This window comes from Amblyomma mixtum, chromosome 1 (genome assembly GCF_055824585.1).
Source record: "Amblyomma mixtum isolate Tamu chromosome 1, ASM5582458v1, whole genome shotgun sequence".
In the NCBI taxonomy this organism is placed as follows: domain Eukaryota; kingdom Metazoa; phylum Arthropoda; class Arachnida; order Ixodida; family Ixodidae; genus Amblyomma; species Amblyomma mixtum.
Window position 1 is genome coordinate 316784599 of NC_143012.1, and position 19722 is coordinate 316804320.

The 19722-nt window shown below is 46.9% G+C and overlaps 3 protein-coding genes across 3 annotated transcripts in view; 1 reads left to right on the top strand and 2 right to left on the bottom strand.

The window, feature by feature from the left end:
• Positions 1 to 215: 215 nt before the first annotated feature.
• Positions 216 to 6556, bottom strand: LOC149372570 (rho GTPase-activating protein 17-like). Its single transcript, XM_089586673.1, has 9 exons — positions 6471 to 6556; positions 6308 to 6371; positions 5392 to 5553; positions 4602 to 4711; positions 3587 to 3845; positions 2391 to 2582; positions 1706 to 1925; positions 1007 to 1155; positions 216 to 320 (listed from the first exon to the last, which is right to left on the bottom strand). Exons 1-9 carry the CDS (start codon positions 6554 to 6556, stop codon positions 216 to 218), a joined length of 1347 nt encoding a protein of 448 aa, XP_089442799.1.
• Positions 6557 to 6851: 295 nt separating this feature from the next.
• Roc1a (Regulator of cullins 1a) lies at positions 6852 to 8170 on the top strand. Its single transcript, XM_089586684.1, has 6 exons — positions 6852 to 7117; positions 7209 to 7236; positions 7322 to 7372; positions 7460 to 7530; positions 7622 to 7707; positions 8061 to 8170. Exons 1-6 carry the CDS (start codon positions 7016 to 7018, stop codon positions 8071 to 8073), a joined length of 351 nt encoding a protein of 116 aa, XP_089442810.1. The 5' UTR covers positions 6852 to 7015; the 3' UTR covers positions 8074 to 8170.
• A 2384-nt stretch (positions 8171 to 10554) lies between these two features.
• LOC149372572 (uncharacterized) overlaps positions 10555 to 19722 on the bottom strand; it is a 65572-nt gene continuing 56404 nt past the window's right edge. The window contains exons 11-13 of the mRNA XM_089567067.1: positions 17881 to 18148; positions 15866 to 16192; positions 10555 to 15007 (exon numbers count right to left, since the gene is read on the bottom strand). Of these exons, the coding sequence (XP_089423193.1) occupies positions 14231 to 15007; positions 15866 to 16192; positions 17881 to 18148 (1372 nt within the window). The 3' untranslated portion in view covers positions 10555 to 14230. The remainder of the gene's footprint in view (positions 15008 to 15865; positions 16193 to 17880; positions 18149 to 19722) is intronic.

Consider the following 19722-nt stretch of genomic DNA (forward strand, 5'->3'; position numbering starts at 1 on the left):
GTCCCGGGTTTGAATACTGGATCAGGGCGAATTTTTCTTGAACTACGAAGTTTTTGTTGAAGCCGTTAGCTTTCCTTTGTTGCCGTATGGCTGCGCTTGCGTGGATGCCAGTGAGTAATTACTGCCTTATTATAAGGCGTACGTACACCACAGAAAAACTGCCTGATACAACATATCGCACTAAAACGCCCTCATTTATTTTCTCCTTGCAGCGGTCAGAAACGCACTCCTGGGAGCGTGTTGTGTGCCGGCGGTTCTTCTGGTGTCGTCACGTTGAGTGTCCTGTTGTAGAGCTTCGTGTTTATGCTGATCCACTTGCGCTGCAAAGCAAATTGAGAGAAATATGAAAAAAAAAATGTACAGGCAATCATACTATATGATGCGACAAATCTACATTTGCAGTGTTGTAGTACATCGCGCTGCTACAGTGATCGCCTTCCCGCTGCGGTTTTGAATCGTAATTCGCCGCCGCTATTTCGTTCCAGCGCTGCGCGTCTTCTCATGGTGGAGGCATATGGAGGGTGGAGAGAGTGTAAGGGTGGTGGGTAAGGCCTTCTGGAGGGTTGAGGTGTTTGATGGTGGGAGAAGCTTCGGTACGAAGGAGGTGGTGAGTGGCGGCTTCTGGTCTGGACGGTGAAAGTGGGTGAAGAACAACGGTGGACGGGCTTCAAACCTCGTGATCACGAAGCATAGCAGTCTTCACTAGTGCCATCGGTTTGCGACAGAAACATTCACTAGATGCCAACTGTTTTTCGCTGCTCCAGACATCCAATATCCTCGCAATTCATATCTGCTGCTGCAGTCGACAAATGATATCCAGCTTATAATCGAGCCCAAGAAACAACGTTAAAAAAAATATGAGGGTTAAATTTATATGTTTCTCTGTCACTGCACTGGCCCTTGGGTATTTCTTTTAAACCGAAATACGTGCTACATCGAACTAGGAAGACGTTTTCTCTAAGATTTCAATGAAGGAAACGGCCAAGAACGCCGCATATATAGATACTGTGGTCTGGTCGTTGAGGCTGTTCAGGTCCATGGTGAAGCACGAACGGGTCGCCCAAGAAGGCAACTCTGTTCCTGACAAGTTCCACTCCGGATACCGCTGCACCCAGTCGGGGTAGAGGTAGCCCTCGCCCAGAAAACTACAGAAACCTGCATGTGGTGGCAAAAATTAACCCAAAGTCACGGTGCGCCCAGCTTCTTGCGCAGTTCATGCGCACGCGTGGCTCAGAGCTATAGAGAACTGGCTCGATTGTATTAACGTTTGAGGAAAACAAGAAGAAAACAAGACAAAACAAGGACCCCGACTGATCGTCGATACCAATCACAATCAGACTCCCATTGATGACGCGATGGAACTGGACAAAAGGAGCAGGACTTTAAAAATATGCGGACTCTTCGAATTGTCTAAATTATATCCCCGAGTTAATACTTTGTTCATGCTTTTCCCTGAAGCTATTCAAGGCAGTATTGATATGGCCCGACGTGGTGGTGTGAGCGTCTTCATTCAATATCCAGACCACGGTCAGTGCTCTCCATTCATTTCATCTCTCACACATAGTGCAACACAGGTTGCACTGTATGATGTAAGAGGGATAGAATTGTGATGTTGGGGGGTATGGGGGGTAGTTGAAGGGATAAAGAGCCATATTGGGCTGTTTGCCTGAAAGTGTTAACGGCCCAGATTCGGGATAGGCGTCACCTGTGTCGCTGTCACCGTCGTCTTCGGCGTCCACGTGTGAACGGCGTGGGAATGTGGCCACCTTGGAGGCCCGCTCCAACGCCGCGGCTGCAGCAGCGGCAGTGGAACCAGGCGGACGCAGTGCAGGAAACGGGACGTGGTCGCCGCCTCTGCGCTTACCACATCGGGGCCACGTGTGCACCGACCGGCTGGCCTGGACCCGGCTATGTGCAGAACTGGCCTGCAGGGATGTCCAGGAGTCCACCGAGAGTAAAACTGCTGAACCTCTCCTTCCTTCACAAAACGCATCCCCGCTGAACATATCGAGGCCGTGAGGGCTCGGCGTATACACATTTGCTCTGCTAAATGAGTTGTCATAAAGTGGCTTGCATGACGTATAGCATGCGGTCCCGGTGGCCGTTTATCAGCTCGGAAGAATCTCGAGAAGTGCCACTGCACCTCACAGCGACTGACATTGCCTGCTTGACACCAGCTCAAGAGGAGTACGAAGATTACAGAGTATAATGCTTGGCAGTTAAGAACACTAATTAGCCGCACAATCATTAGCCATGCAAAGTCCATTATACGTACCATATATGTCCTCTAGTCACCATACGTCATTTTCAGAACAAGGCCATCATCCACTGATTCCTGAGCAGCCCGATGCTGCACCAGTATCATATTAGTAAAACGTGGGTGATCTCACGTGCTGAGGCTTCGCCGAAGAACTGGGTGGGTCGGCCATGATCATGTCCTTGATCTCGGCCTGCCACCTCGCTTCCCTCTCGAGGCTGTCGACGAATTGGGAAGCGTTGTAGTTCACGAACGAGTCTGGCCTGGAGGCGGCGGCGATGCCTGTTGACTGGCGGGCGCTGGTCTTGCGGGGCGAGAAGGTCGACTGCGCGGCACGATAAATATTTTTGCAACAGTTGCACCCAACGTATCGCGCGTGAATCTGTAGTGCTTTCTCCGTTTTTTCACCCTCTCATGTCTTCCCTCGCAGCGCGGTACGAGTGTACACCGAAAGGAAGACTGTCATCGCGCCTTTTCTATCGCTAAAAGCGAATACGCCTTTATGGAAGGTAAAAAGGGAATAATTGTTCTCTACCTCACTCCCTTTTATAAAAGAGGATGCTCTAGAGGACAGACTACTCCCTTATTACTCCTTTCTGTTTAGAGTGACTTAGCCCCTCTCCCTGCGTTTGGACCGTTAATTCATCCTTTTTTGCTACTGGCTACTGGGCCAAGGACCTCAGGTGGTCTAAATTCATCCGGACTCTTCCTCTACGGCGCCTCTTTCTCTCCTCTTTCGCGCCTTTCTTCCTATTTTTCCTTCCTTAACAACCCAATTCCCAAACAAACGGCATCGAGCCTTCCTTTCTAAATAAGCAGCTTGTTCATTCATTCTCCATCGTTCCCTTTCGCGGCGCGGTTGAGACACGTCCACCGAGACCCGGCCGCGGCGGTCGCGTTTTGGTGGAGGCGAAACGTAAAAGGCGCCCGTGTACGTGTCGTGCGATGTCAGTGCACGTTAAAGATCCCCAGGTGGTCGAAATTATTCCGGAGCCCTCCACCACGGCAACTATTTCTCTCTTCTTTCACTCCCACATTCCTCCCTTCCGTCACAACGCGGTTGAGGTGTCCCAACAGAAGTGAGAAAATTACTGTTCCTTTTATTTCCTCAGAACCAATATTTAGTACGCCTGTCACATCGAAGCTCTGAAGGGGTTAGTGAGGAGGGAAGCTCTTTTCACCCCCAGATATTTGAAGTGCTCGGATCACGAGACTCATATACCTGGGAACTTTGTTATTCAAACTTTACATTGGAACCGGCTTGCAGAGCAACTTTCCGCCCTTTCTTCCAAAGTGACCCAGGCGGAAAAGAGCCAAAAGTGCCCTCGCCTTCTCGTCAATGTCATTCCACACGTCGTCCAAGAAAAGAACCAGACAGCGGACCACCGCAGTCAGCGCGGCGTGCTCCCCCGCGTCCGGGTAGGCGGCGAACTGTGCGCTGGGCCGCCACAGCATCGAGGGTCCGACGAAGTGGCCCACGAGCGCGGGCGTCGTGTGGCTGCGGGGCACGGCACGGCACGTATTGCGCAGAACCAGCAGCCACTGGCGCAGGAGTTCCTGGTGGCAGTCAGGGAGGCGCCGGCACACCCTGCCACGGTAGATGAGGTACCGCGACACTCGCTGCAGTTTAACGGTCGCAAACTCTTTGCTTGTCGCACTCAATTTGACTTCCAATCCATTTTCCTCTTAGACAGGTTCGATGAACCCCAATCCAGTAAAGGTAACTCCAATATATATGAACGGGAACAGTCCATTAATTTGCGCAAAAGAACGAATTCTGATGTTACTTACTCACTGAAGTTGAAAATTTCTCATGGGCATCATCCGCTCAGAGGAAAAAAAGTGTGTTTTTCACAATACTTGTGGAGTAATAATTGGTTGAATGCGAAAGATGTGTTCACTTTCATAATGGAGCTATCTGTCCGTGTACCTACAAGCAGGATGCTTGAAGGAACGCACAGGGTGCTCATGCACTCAAGGTGTTCAAGAACGCCCAAGGGGTGGGACCTCATGTAACCGTCCTTTTCAACGTTACCAGGCCACCGAATTGGGTGCTCGGATGTGTAGCGATGCTCTGTTAACGCCCCTACAGCAATCCAAGGCTCTGAAGTGGTGAGGAGGAATAATCTTCCAAAGGTCAGAGAATCCGCGGTGATAAGACGGCCAAACAGAAAATCCTCCGTCCCGGAAACTACAGACGGTATATTTTCTATGGACTATATTGTTTTACTCATGAACGAAGAAGAAATGCGTAGCAGCAGCACTCACAAGAATGAGCCCAACTGTTGATAAAATTACACTATAGGGACCATATTTTCGCTTTGCAACTGACAGGGAGGCATACCTCATGAGCTTAGCCTTGGTCTCCAGCGTGTTCGTGGGTGTGGCCACGCCCATCCACTCGTCGTACAGCTCATGTCCGAGCAATGGGTTCGGCAAGCACTGAAGGAAGTTCTGCACGTCGCACAGGACAGTGCGAGTTAGTTAAATCAAGCTTACCGGTGGCAAGGCGCCTGACCATTCAGCATATCCGGCGCCCCACTCAGTGACGTCACTGAACGAGCGAAATACGCATTCGAGCACGTACGTTGCAAAGACGAGTTTCTGGTCAAACACTCGTACATTTATGGAATTACTATGTTGAATAGATGGTATCCTTTGTCAATAACATGTAAGCGATGCGGTGAACATGGCCGGATTCCCTGTTTAATTACTATTGTCATACCCGTGCGTTAGGTTTCCTTCAGGCCCTATAGGGAGCGCGAAACTTTTCTTCAAACTCAGCTGTGTTCGGGAAAAAAGGGGGGGAGGGGGGAGGATCTGCAAAATTTAAATTACCATGTCGTCGCCAGCTTTCTTAAATTTCACTTTACTGAGACGTTTGTGACTTCATGTCGACTCGTGTCATTGAGAAACAGCTGGGTGGCGAGGAAGGATTATATATTGCTTTTCATCCAAGGCTTTATAATTATCTATGCATCTCTCTCTCTCTCGCTGCCAGCAGGGCGACATTATTTTTCTTTTTAAACGCCCAAACCATGCGTTCAATATCTACGGCGATGACCAAGGACGGCATCACAAGAAAGCGGGGAGTGTGTATAGCAGCGCAGAAAACATGAGCGCTCATGCCTCACCAGGAAGACGGCCGCGTGGACATAGATGGAGTAGTCGTGCCAGCGGACGTCGTCTCCCCGCTCTAACGCCGACTTGAGCTCCACGCAGTCTGATACGTGAGGGCGCACACCGAACACGTGCACGCTCTCCGGGGCATGTGTATAGAGGACGTCCAGCAACTCCTGCAGGCGGGACAGGCCGTGCCCTCTCGTCAGCGCGGGACCGCAAGTGCGAAAGACCTCGTTAAGACTGAAGTGAAGCGTGGTCATGAATATTGGGTACAGCCATCGCTTCGCTATCTGCACTGTTAACGACGATTCATAAAAGACTGTGGACATTTTTCTCAACCAAATAAAACGGAGGTCACACAGTCTTGCTCCAACCCCCCCCCCCCCCTCCCCTTAAACCTGACTTGTGCGTTTTTTAAAATTCCTGCCCTTTTGTAGCGTGAGCTACATTGGCCACAGTCTCGCAGTTTCGCGTGCTCCCTCTGTCGACCATACTGCGCATGCGCGAGTGACGTCACTGCGCACAGCTGGCACGCCTCGCCGCGCGCGCTCGCCGCTGCTGCCGCCGGCGCAGAGCCATGTGACAGCTAAGCCACTGCCAACTTTTTTCACCGTGCTATCTGTACAAATTTTCACTGTTGCATGTGTCACGGCATTCGAATGCCCCCACCTTGCATATTGATATATGGTGCTGCGTGGGTTAAAACTGTTCCCTTGCACCCTGCCTATGTTTTTTTCTGTGTGTGTGTGTGGGGGGGGGGGGGGGGGATTTTTAGCTAAGAAAGACGTCTGCCGAACAGCGCGCGTGCAGCGCTGCGGCGAAATGCTTCGGTTGCTTTGACTGCTCCGATTTTGAGCTCACGAAATCTGTTGAGTATGGCTATTTGGTGCATTATAGCACCTGATTTTGCGCACCAAACCTCCTTACCTTGAGCTTAGTAGGAAGCCTGGTACCCACGCAGATTTCTCGAAGAGGTACTCCAAACTTCAACCTGCGCTAGCACAGAGGAAGATCCCGTTGTCAGTTTCAGGACGATAACATACATCTACAACCATATTTCTCTGTTTGTAAGCTGCTAGCATGTACGCACGATTTATCCGCAGAGCTGAAGATGCCAGCTGAAGTTCGAAAAATTTTATGCGCAGCGGTTTCATTGCCTCTCGTGCAGCAGGCCATGGCGAAATAAATATTCTTCATCTTCATCATCGCGTATATGCGAATATTTCATATAAAATCAGTGGGCCCGACCGACTTCGATCGTTTTATGATATTCCATTTTTAATTCTACTACTGACTCGTTTTAACACGGTTCTTCATACAGGTGTATTTATTCGACTCTGAAAGAACTTTCGTTAGATAGAAGTGGTGTAAAACCCCAGAGGAGTGAAACAAAACCTTTTTCTTGGCTATCATCATCATCCTCGCGCCGTAAGAATATTGGCTGTAAACGGCTACTGGCTTCCGGAAGCTCTGGCTCAGTGGCTTGCTGCGCTGCGATTGCTCGAGCTCGGTGTGGGTATTCTGTGCAGTATCTTGGGCCGAATTGGGACATTGTTTCGTTGTTTCCCGTCGAAATTTAGCCCTTTATTTAATTCAGTCAGCAGCTTGACCTGATTCGCAGGACCGTGTAACAAAATGGCCATGGAAGTGGACGAGGATTTGGATGTGGACCAGTCTGAGCAGCCGAGTTCCACCAGTTCTGCCAGGGGAGACAAAAAGAGGTTTGAAGTTAAGAAAGTAAGTAATAGTTTGACGCTGAACCCGGGTTATTTTTTCTGCGGCCTTTATTTATTACGTGTACTGAGCCCATGCTTAATTTATATTTCAGTGGAATGCTGTTGCACTGTGGGCCTGGGGTAAGTCGGCCGCTTCAGTACTGACACATTGGTGGGACATTGTTTTTGCGGCCTTAACAACCGCAAAACGCTGCTTTCCTTGCAGACATTGTCGTGGACAACTGCGCAATTTGCAGGAATCACATTATGGATCTTTGTGAGTCTCGGGCGTTTGGTCCGTGCGTTTGGTGTCTGGACTTATTGCTGTCTGTCACGTAACCGCTTATTAATTCAAATTTCGCAGGCATCGAATGCCAGGCTAATCAAGCTTCGGCTACCAGCGAGGAATGCACCGTAGCTTGGGGAGTGTGCAACGTAAGTGCTTTTCTACGCGTTGGCCGCATTTATTCTTCTGGAAGCGAACGCGTAGCAGTGCGTCATAGATTGGCGTTCGTCTCCTGTGTAGCACGCCTTTCACTTCCACTGCATCTCCCGGTGGCTGAAGACGCGCCAAGTATGCCCTCTTGACAACAGGGAATGGGAGTTCCAGAAGTAAGTCATTCGGTTTACTATGCTACTACACTGACCTAACAGTGTATTGCGTTAAGCACGAATTAAACGTTCAGCATTGTCGCTTTCTGGGCTAGTATATTCTTTACTCCAAGCGTTAATGACGCATACGTAACGTTTTTCAGTGCTTGTATGGGCTTGACTGTTTTGTTACGATGTAGTTACTTGGTACAGGCGGGAGGCAGGGCTCAATTTTTAAACTTGTACTAAATGAATGACTCGAGGTTTATAAAATCCATGTGCAGTTCCCATAGACCACCAGAGCTTTAGCCTTGATTTTCTGGTGCCTGTGTTGTACTTAACTATGGCCGTTCTTTTCTTACCGCACTGAACAGGTATGGACACTGAGCAACCGGGTTTCAAGGCATCAAAATTCAAGGAGTGTTTTTTTTTTATTTTGCTGCACTTAAATAAACATTGAATTTTCTTACTGGCCTGAAAAAAATGTGTGCCGTTTCAGTATTGCTGTGTCATTCAATATCACACAACTGTTCTTTATTTTTGTTAACACTTTGCCTGGGTGATATGAAGCAAACCGGAACCAAAAACTGGAGGAATTTTGCACAAACTTTTTTTCTCGTGAAAAAGACATATAAAAAAGTTAGGTTTTGGCCCAAATCAACTGCTTGCATTTGGTATTGGAATTGCTCTGAATAAACTGCAGTGTACATCGAAGTTTGTCGGGAGGTGGGCGTATTGGTAGGTTCGCCTTTAGAGCATTGAAAGTTATGGTCTTCCAGTCTTTGGTGTTTTATGTCCTTCCACTCCTTGTCGTTGCTGACACCCCATATGTTCCGAGGATACATTCTCTGGTAAGGAAGCCATGCCAAAATGTGAGAATTGCTTGCACATTCGGTGATGCTAACTCTACATGTGTCACAAGAGTTTTTGCACTAACTGCTTAAGCGGGCAGTTTTAGAATACACCGACAGTGCGCACAAACACTTCCAGGTAGTACCTTTGGGAACACCAGCTACAGTTGTTTTTCCAGCCACATGTACTAGGTAATGCTTAGCAACTGGTTCCAAAAAGTGCTAAAATTCTGCATTAAGAACAATTTGCCTGAGAAGAGAGTTGAAATTGCTACCATTCATTTGCTGAAAGTTAATGTGGAGTGAGCTCTTTACTGAAAGCTCCTTTCAGAGCCCCTTGAAAATGGACAAATCGTATTATGAACAATTTTTCTGTGGACCAAAGTTTTCCAATGTAAAGTGCTTTGAGTCCATTGAGGTATATATATTCTTGTGCTAATATGGACAGCAGTTAGAACAAAATCTTGTCTATGAGACATCCTTTCTTTTTTTCTGTAAATAAAGATTGTAAATTGTGGGGTTTAAGCCTCAAAGCAACACATGGGTTATAAGAGACACTAGTGGAGGGCTTCTGATTAATTTAGACCACCAAGGGTTCTTTTAAAAACGTGCGCTGTCATCAGCCAGCACACAGGCATTTTTGTATATTGCTTTTACGAAATATGGCGGCCATGGCTGGGATTGAATCTGCTGTCATGGGACCTGCAGCTGAAGCCACTGTAAATAAGCAACCACTGTAGGTGGTTCTTTTTTCTGTGTTTTTGTGCTGCCTCTATCGATCTCATCCTATAGTATGTGTTTTGAGTGCAGCAAACCAGCGAAAGGCAGCGCAAAAGTGCAAATGCCCTGGTGATGATATCCTCTGGTTTTGGGGTCTTGTACATTACGATGGTAAGGTCAGTAGCTTCCACTATGTTGAAAGGTCTGTTCAGCAGCTGTCAGCCAGCTGGATACAGCTCCTGGCTAGTGGGATATGAACACACATGATGTGTAGTAGGACACACATCATCACACCATGAGGCTACATCATGCAGCTTCTGACTGCAATTCATTTTGTATGAATAATAGCGACCAGGATAATGTTCTTGGAGCTCCAAAAACGATGTCTAATTTCCAGTTAACTCGCCACTAAAAAAAAACCTATTTCTCAAAGTGTTTGTTCTAAATACTTATTTCTTCGTAGTTGGCTACTATGGATGACATGCTTTATGGGCACCTATGCTTGGAAACCAATGTGTCCATATTAATCAGGCACAACTAACATGAAGATTTATAAGCCAACCTGCTGCTTCTGTGCATAGCTACATAGCAATCTTGGGCGCATATTTATAGGATTTCACTTACCTAAGTGCAGCGTCATTGGTTACAGCACAACTGCTCGTTAATCCAGATGGCTGATCATGATAACAAGAAAGGTGATCAATTGCTATAAGAAAGATTGCTGGGCCAGTTGGTTCATGAATAGCACAATGAAAACAGCACGAAATATGGGACAAGAAAGTAACAAGACAGCGCTGTTTTCATTGTTAGTAAGAAAGGTGATGGCCAGTCTAATCATAACTACTTATGTGAGAAAGTTTCGAGTCCTTCCCTTATGTCTTGAACTTGACCATGAGCATAACGCATCTCAGTTTTCTCTTTAGCCTAAAATAATTTTCGCTACTTTTTCTCACTGCCATGTGATGTTTGTGACCACATTTTTTTTTTCTGTTTTCTTCCACAAGCATGGTTGCTTTAAGCATATGGGCTATTTTCTTTTTTTGCTGCTGGAGGTGTGCAAGAAGATCCAGCATGATTATCATTTTTGTTGAGCACAGTGGAGCATCAGTCTGGGAATTTGTCAATGTTTTACATTGTTCCCACAATTTAGTCAACAGAACTGTAATCAACGGCACTGCTATCGTGAACTTTCCTTGACCTACTTTGTATTTTTGAACAGGCAGCAACAAAATTTCAGTAAATTTTTCTCTTTGCATTTGGATACCAAGGCTATACTCCACAAGCAATCTACAAGAAATACAATTTTCTTACAAGCATTTTTATTTGTCAAAACTAAATCCGCTGCACAAGCAACTTTGCGCAATCTTCAGTTGTTTATTTTTTAGGCTATGTAAATGCCCGTGTCAACTCACAGGCAAGCCCTGCCCCACCCCATCAACAATGAAAGCATAGAAAGCTTTTAGAACAAGCACGACAACACTTCTCGCACACACACAAGCGTTCCTGCGTTATCTGTGCCACTTCAGATTTGGTGCTATAATTACTATGCTTAGCCATACTCCACTGCGTTAAATATCACACATTAAATGAGTCTTCAGGAGTTCTTGATGCCTCGCGCCCAATGCAATGTGTTTAAGTTACCACGCGGAGCACATGGGGCACGTAAGCCAACACACGGATGGGCAACCTTTCAGCAATGACTAAGTAGCTAAGCTGCAGTGTCTTACTGAAGCACCGCACAGAGTTCACTACGGGGCTGCCTAGATAAAACTCTTAACATGTCGTATCCTCAAAAGACCTTCCAGCTTTTTTTAGTTTGGGAACATTCCTTCTAATCCTCTATTTCCTACTAGCAGATTACGTTCATTGAATCCTTTGTGTCAGGAAGCCTATTACAAGTTTTTTTTTCTTTTGCACTAGAAGATATTACAGCTACTAGGAAGCTGGTTTGAGCCAAAATGTGCTCTCTCTCTCATTGAATGAAAAAAGAAATAGCCTTCTGACATGACCCCCCTTTTTTTTTTCCGCTTGTGTTTCTGCAAAAACACTGATTGTCAGACTACTAACAACAGGAAAATGAGATTGGAAAAGCAAAACATTCAACGACTGCAAAAAGATCAGGACTGCAGCCGAATTTGTCAGTGACGATACCTCCAATAACAAAGCTATCTCTGCATGTGTCCATAGTGTATTGCCCAATTTCATTATTTGGTCCAAACACTCAACAACTACTATTGCTTTGTTCTGTACAACCGTCTTGAGACGCTACAGGCATTTTCTTTGCCGCCTTTATCGGCATGAGACCATGTGGGGAAATTACAGAGGCAGGCCGAGACTGACTAGACGATACTTAGAATGCAAAGCTGCCAAATGATTCTGCTCTTTGGACACCTGAAGCACCGCAACGAAAATGAGCGCCTCGCTTGAAACAAACAGCAGAACTTCTCTCACCATGCATATCTGGTGATACCTCGTTTGAAAAAAAAAAAAAAAAGCGCAATGGTTAACTACGTGAAGCGCAACTGCTCCTGAGATTACATTAAAACAGAAGCAGCTTTGCCTTAAGTTAGCATAAATAATCATGAGCAAACCACACATAACAAATTGCCACGACTGCTGGCAGAGTGGCATGGCTCCCCTTGTCTTTTCTCTCCACTGTTTTTTGGGTTCTCAAACACCAGCATTTCAGGATGGCCATGACAGAGGGGGATTCAACATACAAAGCACGAAAGAAAATACAATATATATGTGTACAAGTCACCCTGCTGGACCTGTCGTGTTCCTTAAGTGCATAGCATATGGGCAATAAATTCGAGTAGCTGAGAACCTATGCTCAAGCTCTGTCCCATACTTTACACACCATTGACAAAACTGCTGATGCCCTGAAGCCTGCCCCTTCTGCTCACTTGCAGCATGCACTGAGAAACATCAATAGGAAAGATGAGGGTAGAATAATGATGGCCGTGTGGAAGCCATTTCAACACTGCTTTGGGTAGCAATAATGAGTCTATGCCCTTAGGCATCAAGACAGCATAGATGCTGTGCAAATAACTGCAGGAAAGAGGCAACCGATTGCCACTAGCTCTCGCTGCATTTTCTAGGGAAACGGTTGCGGCTAAGTGGGCCATGGATGGCATTTCGCATCTGCGTCAGAAGCAGCAGCCGCTGTCAAATAGCCATTCAGCTCACCTGATACAAGGCCTATGGCATTTTGAAGTCAAACTAAGCACAGGGCTGAATAATGCCAAAGTATGGCATTTAGGGTTAAGTAAAAGCATGAGCAAGGCTGTATAGCTTAAGCTTTTAAGCTTCGTAAAGTGTGATTACAGTGCTTAAAGTGCTGTTTGCCTGCATGCAGTAGTTTCCTAATCTTACAAAGATCTATTTAGGATCACAATGTCATAATACAGGTTATTTAGCAACCTATGTACTTTTCATGAGCAAAACAAATTTGTATCTCAACTAATCCAAAAGCGTGCGTGCCATGTGCTACCATGGACAGGCTTCATAAAAACCTTTAGCTAAAAATATTAGCCAAAAAAACATTGTAGCAGATAGACAGGGCTGCGACTTTTCTCATCCCTTTTCGCTTGAGAAGCCTATTATCCACATAGCAATGTGCAAAACATAAACCTACCACTTGCAACAAGTGGTCACTCTTTTAGTATGTGCTATGAAATGAGCATTTTTCTTAACTTCTGATAAGGTACCAGTGCAAAGAAAAAAAGATAAACAGTAGTACACATTTCTGTAAATTCTATACAACATAACAACCCTGTTTGAGAGACAGTTGCTTCTAAATAAAAGAAATGCAACCCATGAACAGCCGTACTAACATGCTTTTGTAACATGACACCATAAAGTTAATCCTTATATCCCACGGCACCAAAGCAGTGATTTTCAAACATTTCTGGATAAGAAAAGTGGTCAGCTACAGTACTCAATTATGGAATTATGACAGCGACTGAAAATTTCCTTCCTCTCACTACTCATGATTAGACAGAGATCTATTCTAGCCCCACTTTCCTATATTATACACTTTTTTTCTGAGCATCAAAGTTCTGATGCGAACTAAATGATGCAATACTCATTTCTTTTAGCCAAAGAGCAACATCCATGTGCGTCCTCACACTGAAAGAAAACAGAATCCAGCACACTGGCCTTGTATGAGGGCACCATGCTTCACTGATGACGTACGCCAGGTTATCCCCACCTAGCCCACTGCAACAAGTTTTAAAAGTTTGCAGGTGCAAGGCATCCCTCCTGAACAGCTATTACCCACATCTTGTCCAATCTTTACAAAATGCTGTCAGCTAGCCGAAGAACTTCCTTAACACAAGGAAAGATATTCACCACGTTCAACAAATTAGGCACAGTGCAAGAAGTGTGCAATGAATGAGTCTTTGAGGAAGCAACAAAGCGCTAAAATGGTGCGAGTAAACTGATCACAAACAAGAGTGCTCCAGGCCTTCCAAGAACTGGCCCACAGAGAAGCACCTATGCAAACCAACTCCCCAAATAAAGGCACAGAGAGCGCATTCCGGCAGGGGAAAACTACAGCAGGCCGCACACAAAGCTGCCACAGATAGCTTTGCATCTGCGCTGCCGCTCCATTTCGGCTGAGCCCCGCAGGACATCCACTGCTAATGCACACATTTTCACATGTCTCTAGCAGCAGCTGCCTGCATAAACATTCGGCAGGAGACAACCACTTGCTCACGGGGAAGGTTGTGTCCTTTGAGGCAATAAACACTGGGTAATCCTGACAACAAGCAGCAGAGCAACCAGACCGATGTTCCAGCCAGCGATGAAACAAAACTGTTCTCACAATGGAAGCTTGACAGCCCAATGCTCCTCTTGATTCCAGAGCTGTCACACTGCACCTGAGCCCAAGTGCAAACAATACCACGGAGCAAAGGAAAAGATGCGAGCAATGTGCGAGTCCTTGAGTCCCTTATAATATGAGGCCAGTATTACAGGGGCGTCTCTTTCTTGACGGGAAGCACGGCCCCTTTCATACCCTCCCTGTAGTTGGCTACTTTGCTGTGCAGCTGATCTGAGGTGGACCGCTTGCTCCCCTTGCAGTTGGGGTTGGTGACGATGCCGTTGCGCCTCGGCCGCGCGTCTACGGCCATCACCGGGGGATCTGGCAGCGGACCGCGGCGCGGCGGCACAACGACAGCTGGCGGCCAGTTGCAGCCCGGAGGACTGGACGGCGAGCGACCCTCGCTATTGAGGGGCGAAAGCACTCGACTTGCGCGGTGCCGCGAGCGTGTGCACTGCTGTATTTGCTGGGTGAAGCTGAGACTGGATGCACCGGGCTCCGCGGAAGAAGCGGCACTGACACCAACATTGTGCTGGGAACGAGCTGTCGAATCAGTTCGATTGCTCGATGACTTCGAGTCGGAACGGGTGGATGCAAGTGAGCGGCGTTTGTCACTTGTGGATTCCGGTGATTCTGGGCAGAAGAGAGGAGCAGCACATGGTGCGGTGGAGGCGGCAGAAGCGAGCGAGGAAGTGCTGACAGATCCTGCTGCCTGGGCCGAGCGACCCACAGCCAGGCTTTCTTCGAGAAGTCGAACAACGTTGAGGTGTCCGGCCTTGGTGGCGACGCGCAGCGGAGATCGGCCGCACTGGTCGGCATGGGAAGGATCGGCCCCATGCTCAAGCAGAGCACGCACAACTGCTTCATGGCCTTCCTGGGAGGCAATGCCCAGAGCTGTGGCACCTTCCACACAGATGTGGTCAACCTGCACATGAGAAAAAGTCGCATGCTTAACTTTTCGGCAGTGACTAACCCAATGAAATTGCATGACAGGCTTGAGTCCAAAACAGTGCTAGCTGAAGCCTCCAGCAGAATGAACGCGATACTTTTTTTTCGGTTGCCTACATCAGGCCATTTCACATTGTTTCATACAAATTCACGCTGCCCATAGCTTAATATGTGACGAAATGAACAGCAACATGCTGTAGCAGGCATTGGTAGTACCTACGTGCTCCTAGTTCCTGTTGGTAGCTGCCAACAGGCTCTAAGTTCGGCAGAGTGAGTTACTGTCCAGTCAAAGAAATTGTAGAAAGCACGCTAAAATTTATGTGCCTGCTCGGTTCCAAGTGCCGTCACTGTAACTGTTGACAGTGCAACTTCAACTGGGCAAGGTTGTAATGCACTGCTCAGTGGGACTTAAAGAGACATACACGAGACTTAAAGGGATTTCAAAGAGCAATCAATAAACGTCTCTCTTTCTCTATACCACACTTTGAGTGTGTAAAATTTGTGTTCCAAGTTTTGTTAATCCCTGCCTCTGCAATCGCCTTTGCTGTAATGCCTGCAAATGATAAGTTATCCAGCATGCTCTACCAACATGCAATACTAAAATACTGAGGCAGCTGGTGACCAACAAAATAACCTATGATCTGTTTTACAAGTAGGAGAACACACACCAGCTGAAAGCCCAGAATGGCCGCTATGCGACCGCAAGGTCAAGCATGGCAGGTGGCTCAGCAAAGGCCAAGCACGACAAAACAGCCAAGCTGAGAACAAGGTCAGCTGCGAAGCACTTAGACACTCAAAATGATATCCTTATGAAATCGACCCTAAGCCTACATACCTGAGCCCCTCGCTCCAGCAAGAGCCTGACCACGTGTGCCTGTCCCTGCCAGGCGGCCGACTGCAGGGCAGTGCGCTGATCCGCGTCTTCAGCATCAATCTCAGCTCCACGACTCAGCAGCAGATCGACCAAGTCCGCGTGTCCCTGCCAAGCGGCTACGTGCAATGGCGTGCGCCCCTCGAGGTCACCAATCTCGGGGTCGGCACCTCTGGCCAGGATGTAGTCAGCCATGTCGAGCCGGCCCTCCAACGCTAGCACGTACAAAGTGGAGCGCCCATCTGCGTCCTGGTAGTTGACGTCCGCATTGTAACTGAGCAGATTGTGCACCTGCAGAAAAGAAGTTGCAAGTGCTGAGCCAACGCTGCATAGACAGGCCACTGCAATAACTTAGGACGCGAGCTTCAAGGTCAGCATGCGGCTCAGTAAAACTGGATAAGCCTGTTTGTTCGCCACCACACTTGGTGAGGGCACTTGCCCTGTTCATCTGGAACAAATTAAAAACCTTGGCCTATTTCTATAATGACAGCTATCCCAAGTGTGAACTGCTGAACCGAGCAGCGTTATAGGTAAACATTGGTGAATTGTTCATGAGAGGCCTTTTAATTTTTGTTCTTTTCATGCAGCTTCCATAGTGTGCCACTTGTTCACACTGAAGAGCTCTCTTGACACATCACTTTCTCATTCTTCTCCACTTCAAGATCATTTAATCTACACTTATATTTTAGGAAGTCACTGGTGCCATTTTATCACATAACCTTAATGATGCTAGTTTGATTATATGGAGTTTAATGTCACAAAGCAACTCAAGACTTTGAGGGACGCCGTAGCAGAGAGCTCCGGATAATATCGACCACCAGGACGTCTTTAATGTGCGCTGACATCGCAGAGTACACAGGGCTCTAGCATTTCACCTCCATCGAAATGCGACTGCCGTGGCCAGGATCGAACCCGCGTCTTTCGGACCAGCAGCCGCGCACATTGGGCACTAAGCCACTACGGCGGCTAATGATGGTAGTCGCTGACACAATTAGCACCATCTTTATGGTTTATTACATGTATACACCCTGCCATGCCGCCATGTTTAGCAAACACCTAGATAAATGTCAATGCACTAGTAGGAAGTTAGAGGCCTTTTCTGGCTGAGAACAATGTGCCAATAAAAGCTAAAAGCATTGTGAGCTTACTACACTTGTTTGTGGTAAGGCTTCGACAAAAATATAAAAGCATAAAATTCAGTCTTTCGGCTGCAAAACAGGTCACAGAGTGTGAAAAAGAGCACAGGAACAATTCTACCTCAGCAAATTGTGCCACTGCAAAAGGTGTGACGGGTGTCTCAGCATGGGGCTAAGAATTTGTGCACACATCTCACTTACGTTGGACACACCAAAAGTGTATAATCTGAAGTGTGGTATGTGACAACAGTGCATCGCCAATTTTTGCCTTTCTCTGAAATATGAGTAGAAGCAAGCCGGCTAGTTGAGGCTTATGAGGCAGCGTTTGCACCCATCTCAGGAAGCTGTGGTAGAGGGATGCTGACTTAATGCGCTCAGCACATGAGAGCAAAAAGTTTTGGCTGTGAGTGGACTCAAAGGTACATTTCTTCACTATTGAAAGTGTGTTTCAGTGCCTACGGTCTTTCAGCGTGCGAAAGCAAAATTCTAGCTGTTATTAGACTCAAATGCCCATACCTTTGCTAATCATGGCGTATTTTACTGCTTTCAATCTTTCAGTGACTGCAGTGGACTGCAGATGGGCACTGCCTGTAGGCTGGTGACTATGCAGCAAGGTAGTGATATGATGTGCGATAAGTTTGCTCAGTGTAGAGCAATGACGGCACTAGCATAGCACTGTAAGCGGACAAAAGCAGTTGGAAAATTAAAGCCATCTTTTTGTCGCTGTGGCAGCCGTGCATTCTCTCTTTTGCAAAACGCATGCATGCAATCAAGATGCTGAGTGCACGCACGAGGCATGCACGAGAAAATGACAGTGCCTTGCTGACGAGAAGCTGTGCTCACCGTTTCTTTGTGCCCTTCAAGTGCAGCCACACGAAAGGCCGTGCGGCCATCGTGGGCCCTGTGATCCACCAGGGAAGGTGGGTGGCCCCCAAAGTCGAGCATGGCGCGCACAGCTGCCGTGTGTCCCTCCTGTGCGGCCAGGATGAGTGGTGTGCGCCCCTCGTTGTCCGTCTCCGAGGCCTGGGCACCGGCCTCCATGAGCAGCGTACACACCTCCGCATGGCCCTCCAGCGCAGCATAGTGCAGCGGAGTCCAACCCGCATTGTCCCTGTGCATCGTAGGCCTCGGTTAAGGTCACCGTACTAATATCAGTTAGTAAGGCTCAGCAAGTACGCCTTATGCCGTCACATGATGGTGATGAAGAGATGAATGGCAAGGCTTGAAGAATTTAGAAGCAAAGTGACTACAGGTGTGAGGTGAAAAGAAAAAAAAAGTGACAGTGGTGATGGCAATGATCTGAATTTCAAGTTATCAGGAAAAAACCTCAACTTGCATCTCGCTTCTACATCAGCAGGATATTACAGATTAATCTAGGAGTTTCTACATCCACCATGACAAAGGAACAATCTGATGCTCTCAATTGATAATGCTGTGCCTACAGTAGTGCAAAAAGAAAATAAGAATTGATATTAACCTACTTATCTGGTAAGCAAATGTACTGTTTCATGAATAGATAGCCACTACTGTATACAAATATTGCAAGGTAATTGAGAAGCATACAGTAAATGTCTGGACAAAACGAAAGCGACACAAACGGAGCATGTCTGACAACCTTGCCCAAGCACTTATGCTAGAGGTGCGCAAACATTTTTTTTTTTTTGGTTGGTTGCAAAGGAAATATGAAGAACTTGCTTTCTGACCAACAACTAGCGCAGCAGAAAATGACAGGAACATGAAGGTGACACAAGCAGAACATGTCTGCGCATGTCACTGTCATTTTCCGCCACATCAGTGTTTGTCCGACAGACACTGAGCTAGTTAGAAATGTATGTTCAGGCCAAGAACTCCCTGCAGTATCAGACCTAAGCAGAACTTGCTTCCGTATGTACTTGGAGACATTTTACTTTGGTAAATGTGAAAAAGAAAACAAAAATCTGCACAATGGCAGTGCCAGCGCTCGCTAGTAGCGGGGCATGCAAACAGAGGGCACAAGTGAGCCAAGGATGCAGATGAGGAGACAGTGGCAGAGTAGAACAGAGGTGATCCACTCTGCACCACTAGTTTAAAATTCTAAAATTGAAAAATGCTGAAAGTGCAACGCATCAGAGCTGTTGGTGACACTGTAATGCTCAGTGGAATCATGTAGCCCCTAGTGTACAATGTTTAGCTGTATGGCAGCACTATAATTTAATTATTGAGCACTAAACCTGATTTTTCCTGTGTGCTTCCAGTTTCTTGAGTTGAAAGCTTGCAGCAGATATTAAAAACAAACTGGTAGGAAAGACGGTGGCTGCTCTGCATGATCGTCTGCTGTTAGCTCAGCACAATATTGGTGAAACCATGATGACATCAGGGGCGAATTTAGGCCGAGGGTGAAAGAGGGGGCAGGAGACACGCCCTCCTCAGTGAGAAATTTGCTATGCAATACCATGAAAAACTTCACTTTTTCGATAAAGGAAGTCCCAGAGATTCATTGTGGAAATAGGACCACCTAAGCTAAGAGTCACCCATAAATCTCACCCTGGATAAAACCATAGTAAATTTTCAGCCGAATAATTTTATTATTACTATTATTATTAATACTGTCACCTTTGGCTGAACTGTGAGTTGAATTGTAATGCTTACACACTGCAGAAGCTAGACATAGTGGGGACTGCTTGCATGCACAACAAAGTATATTTT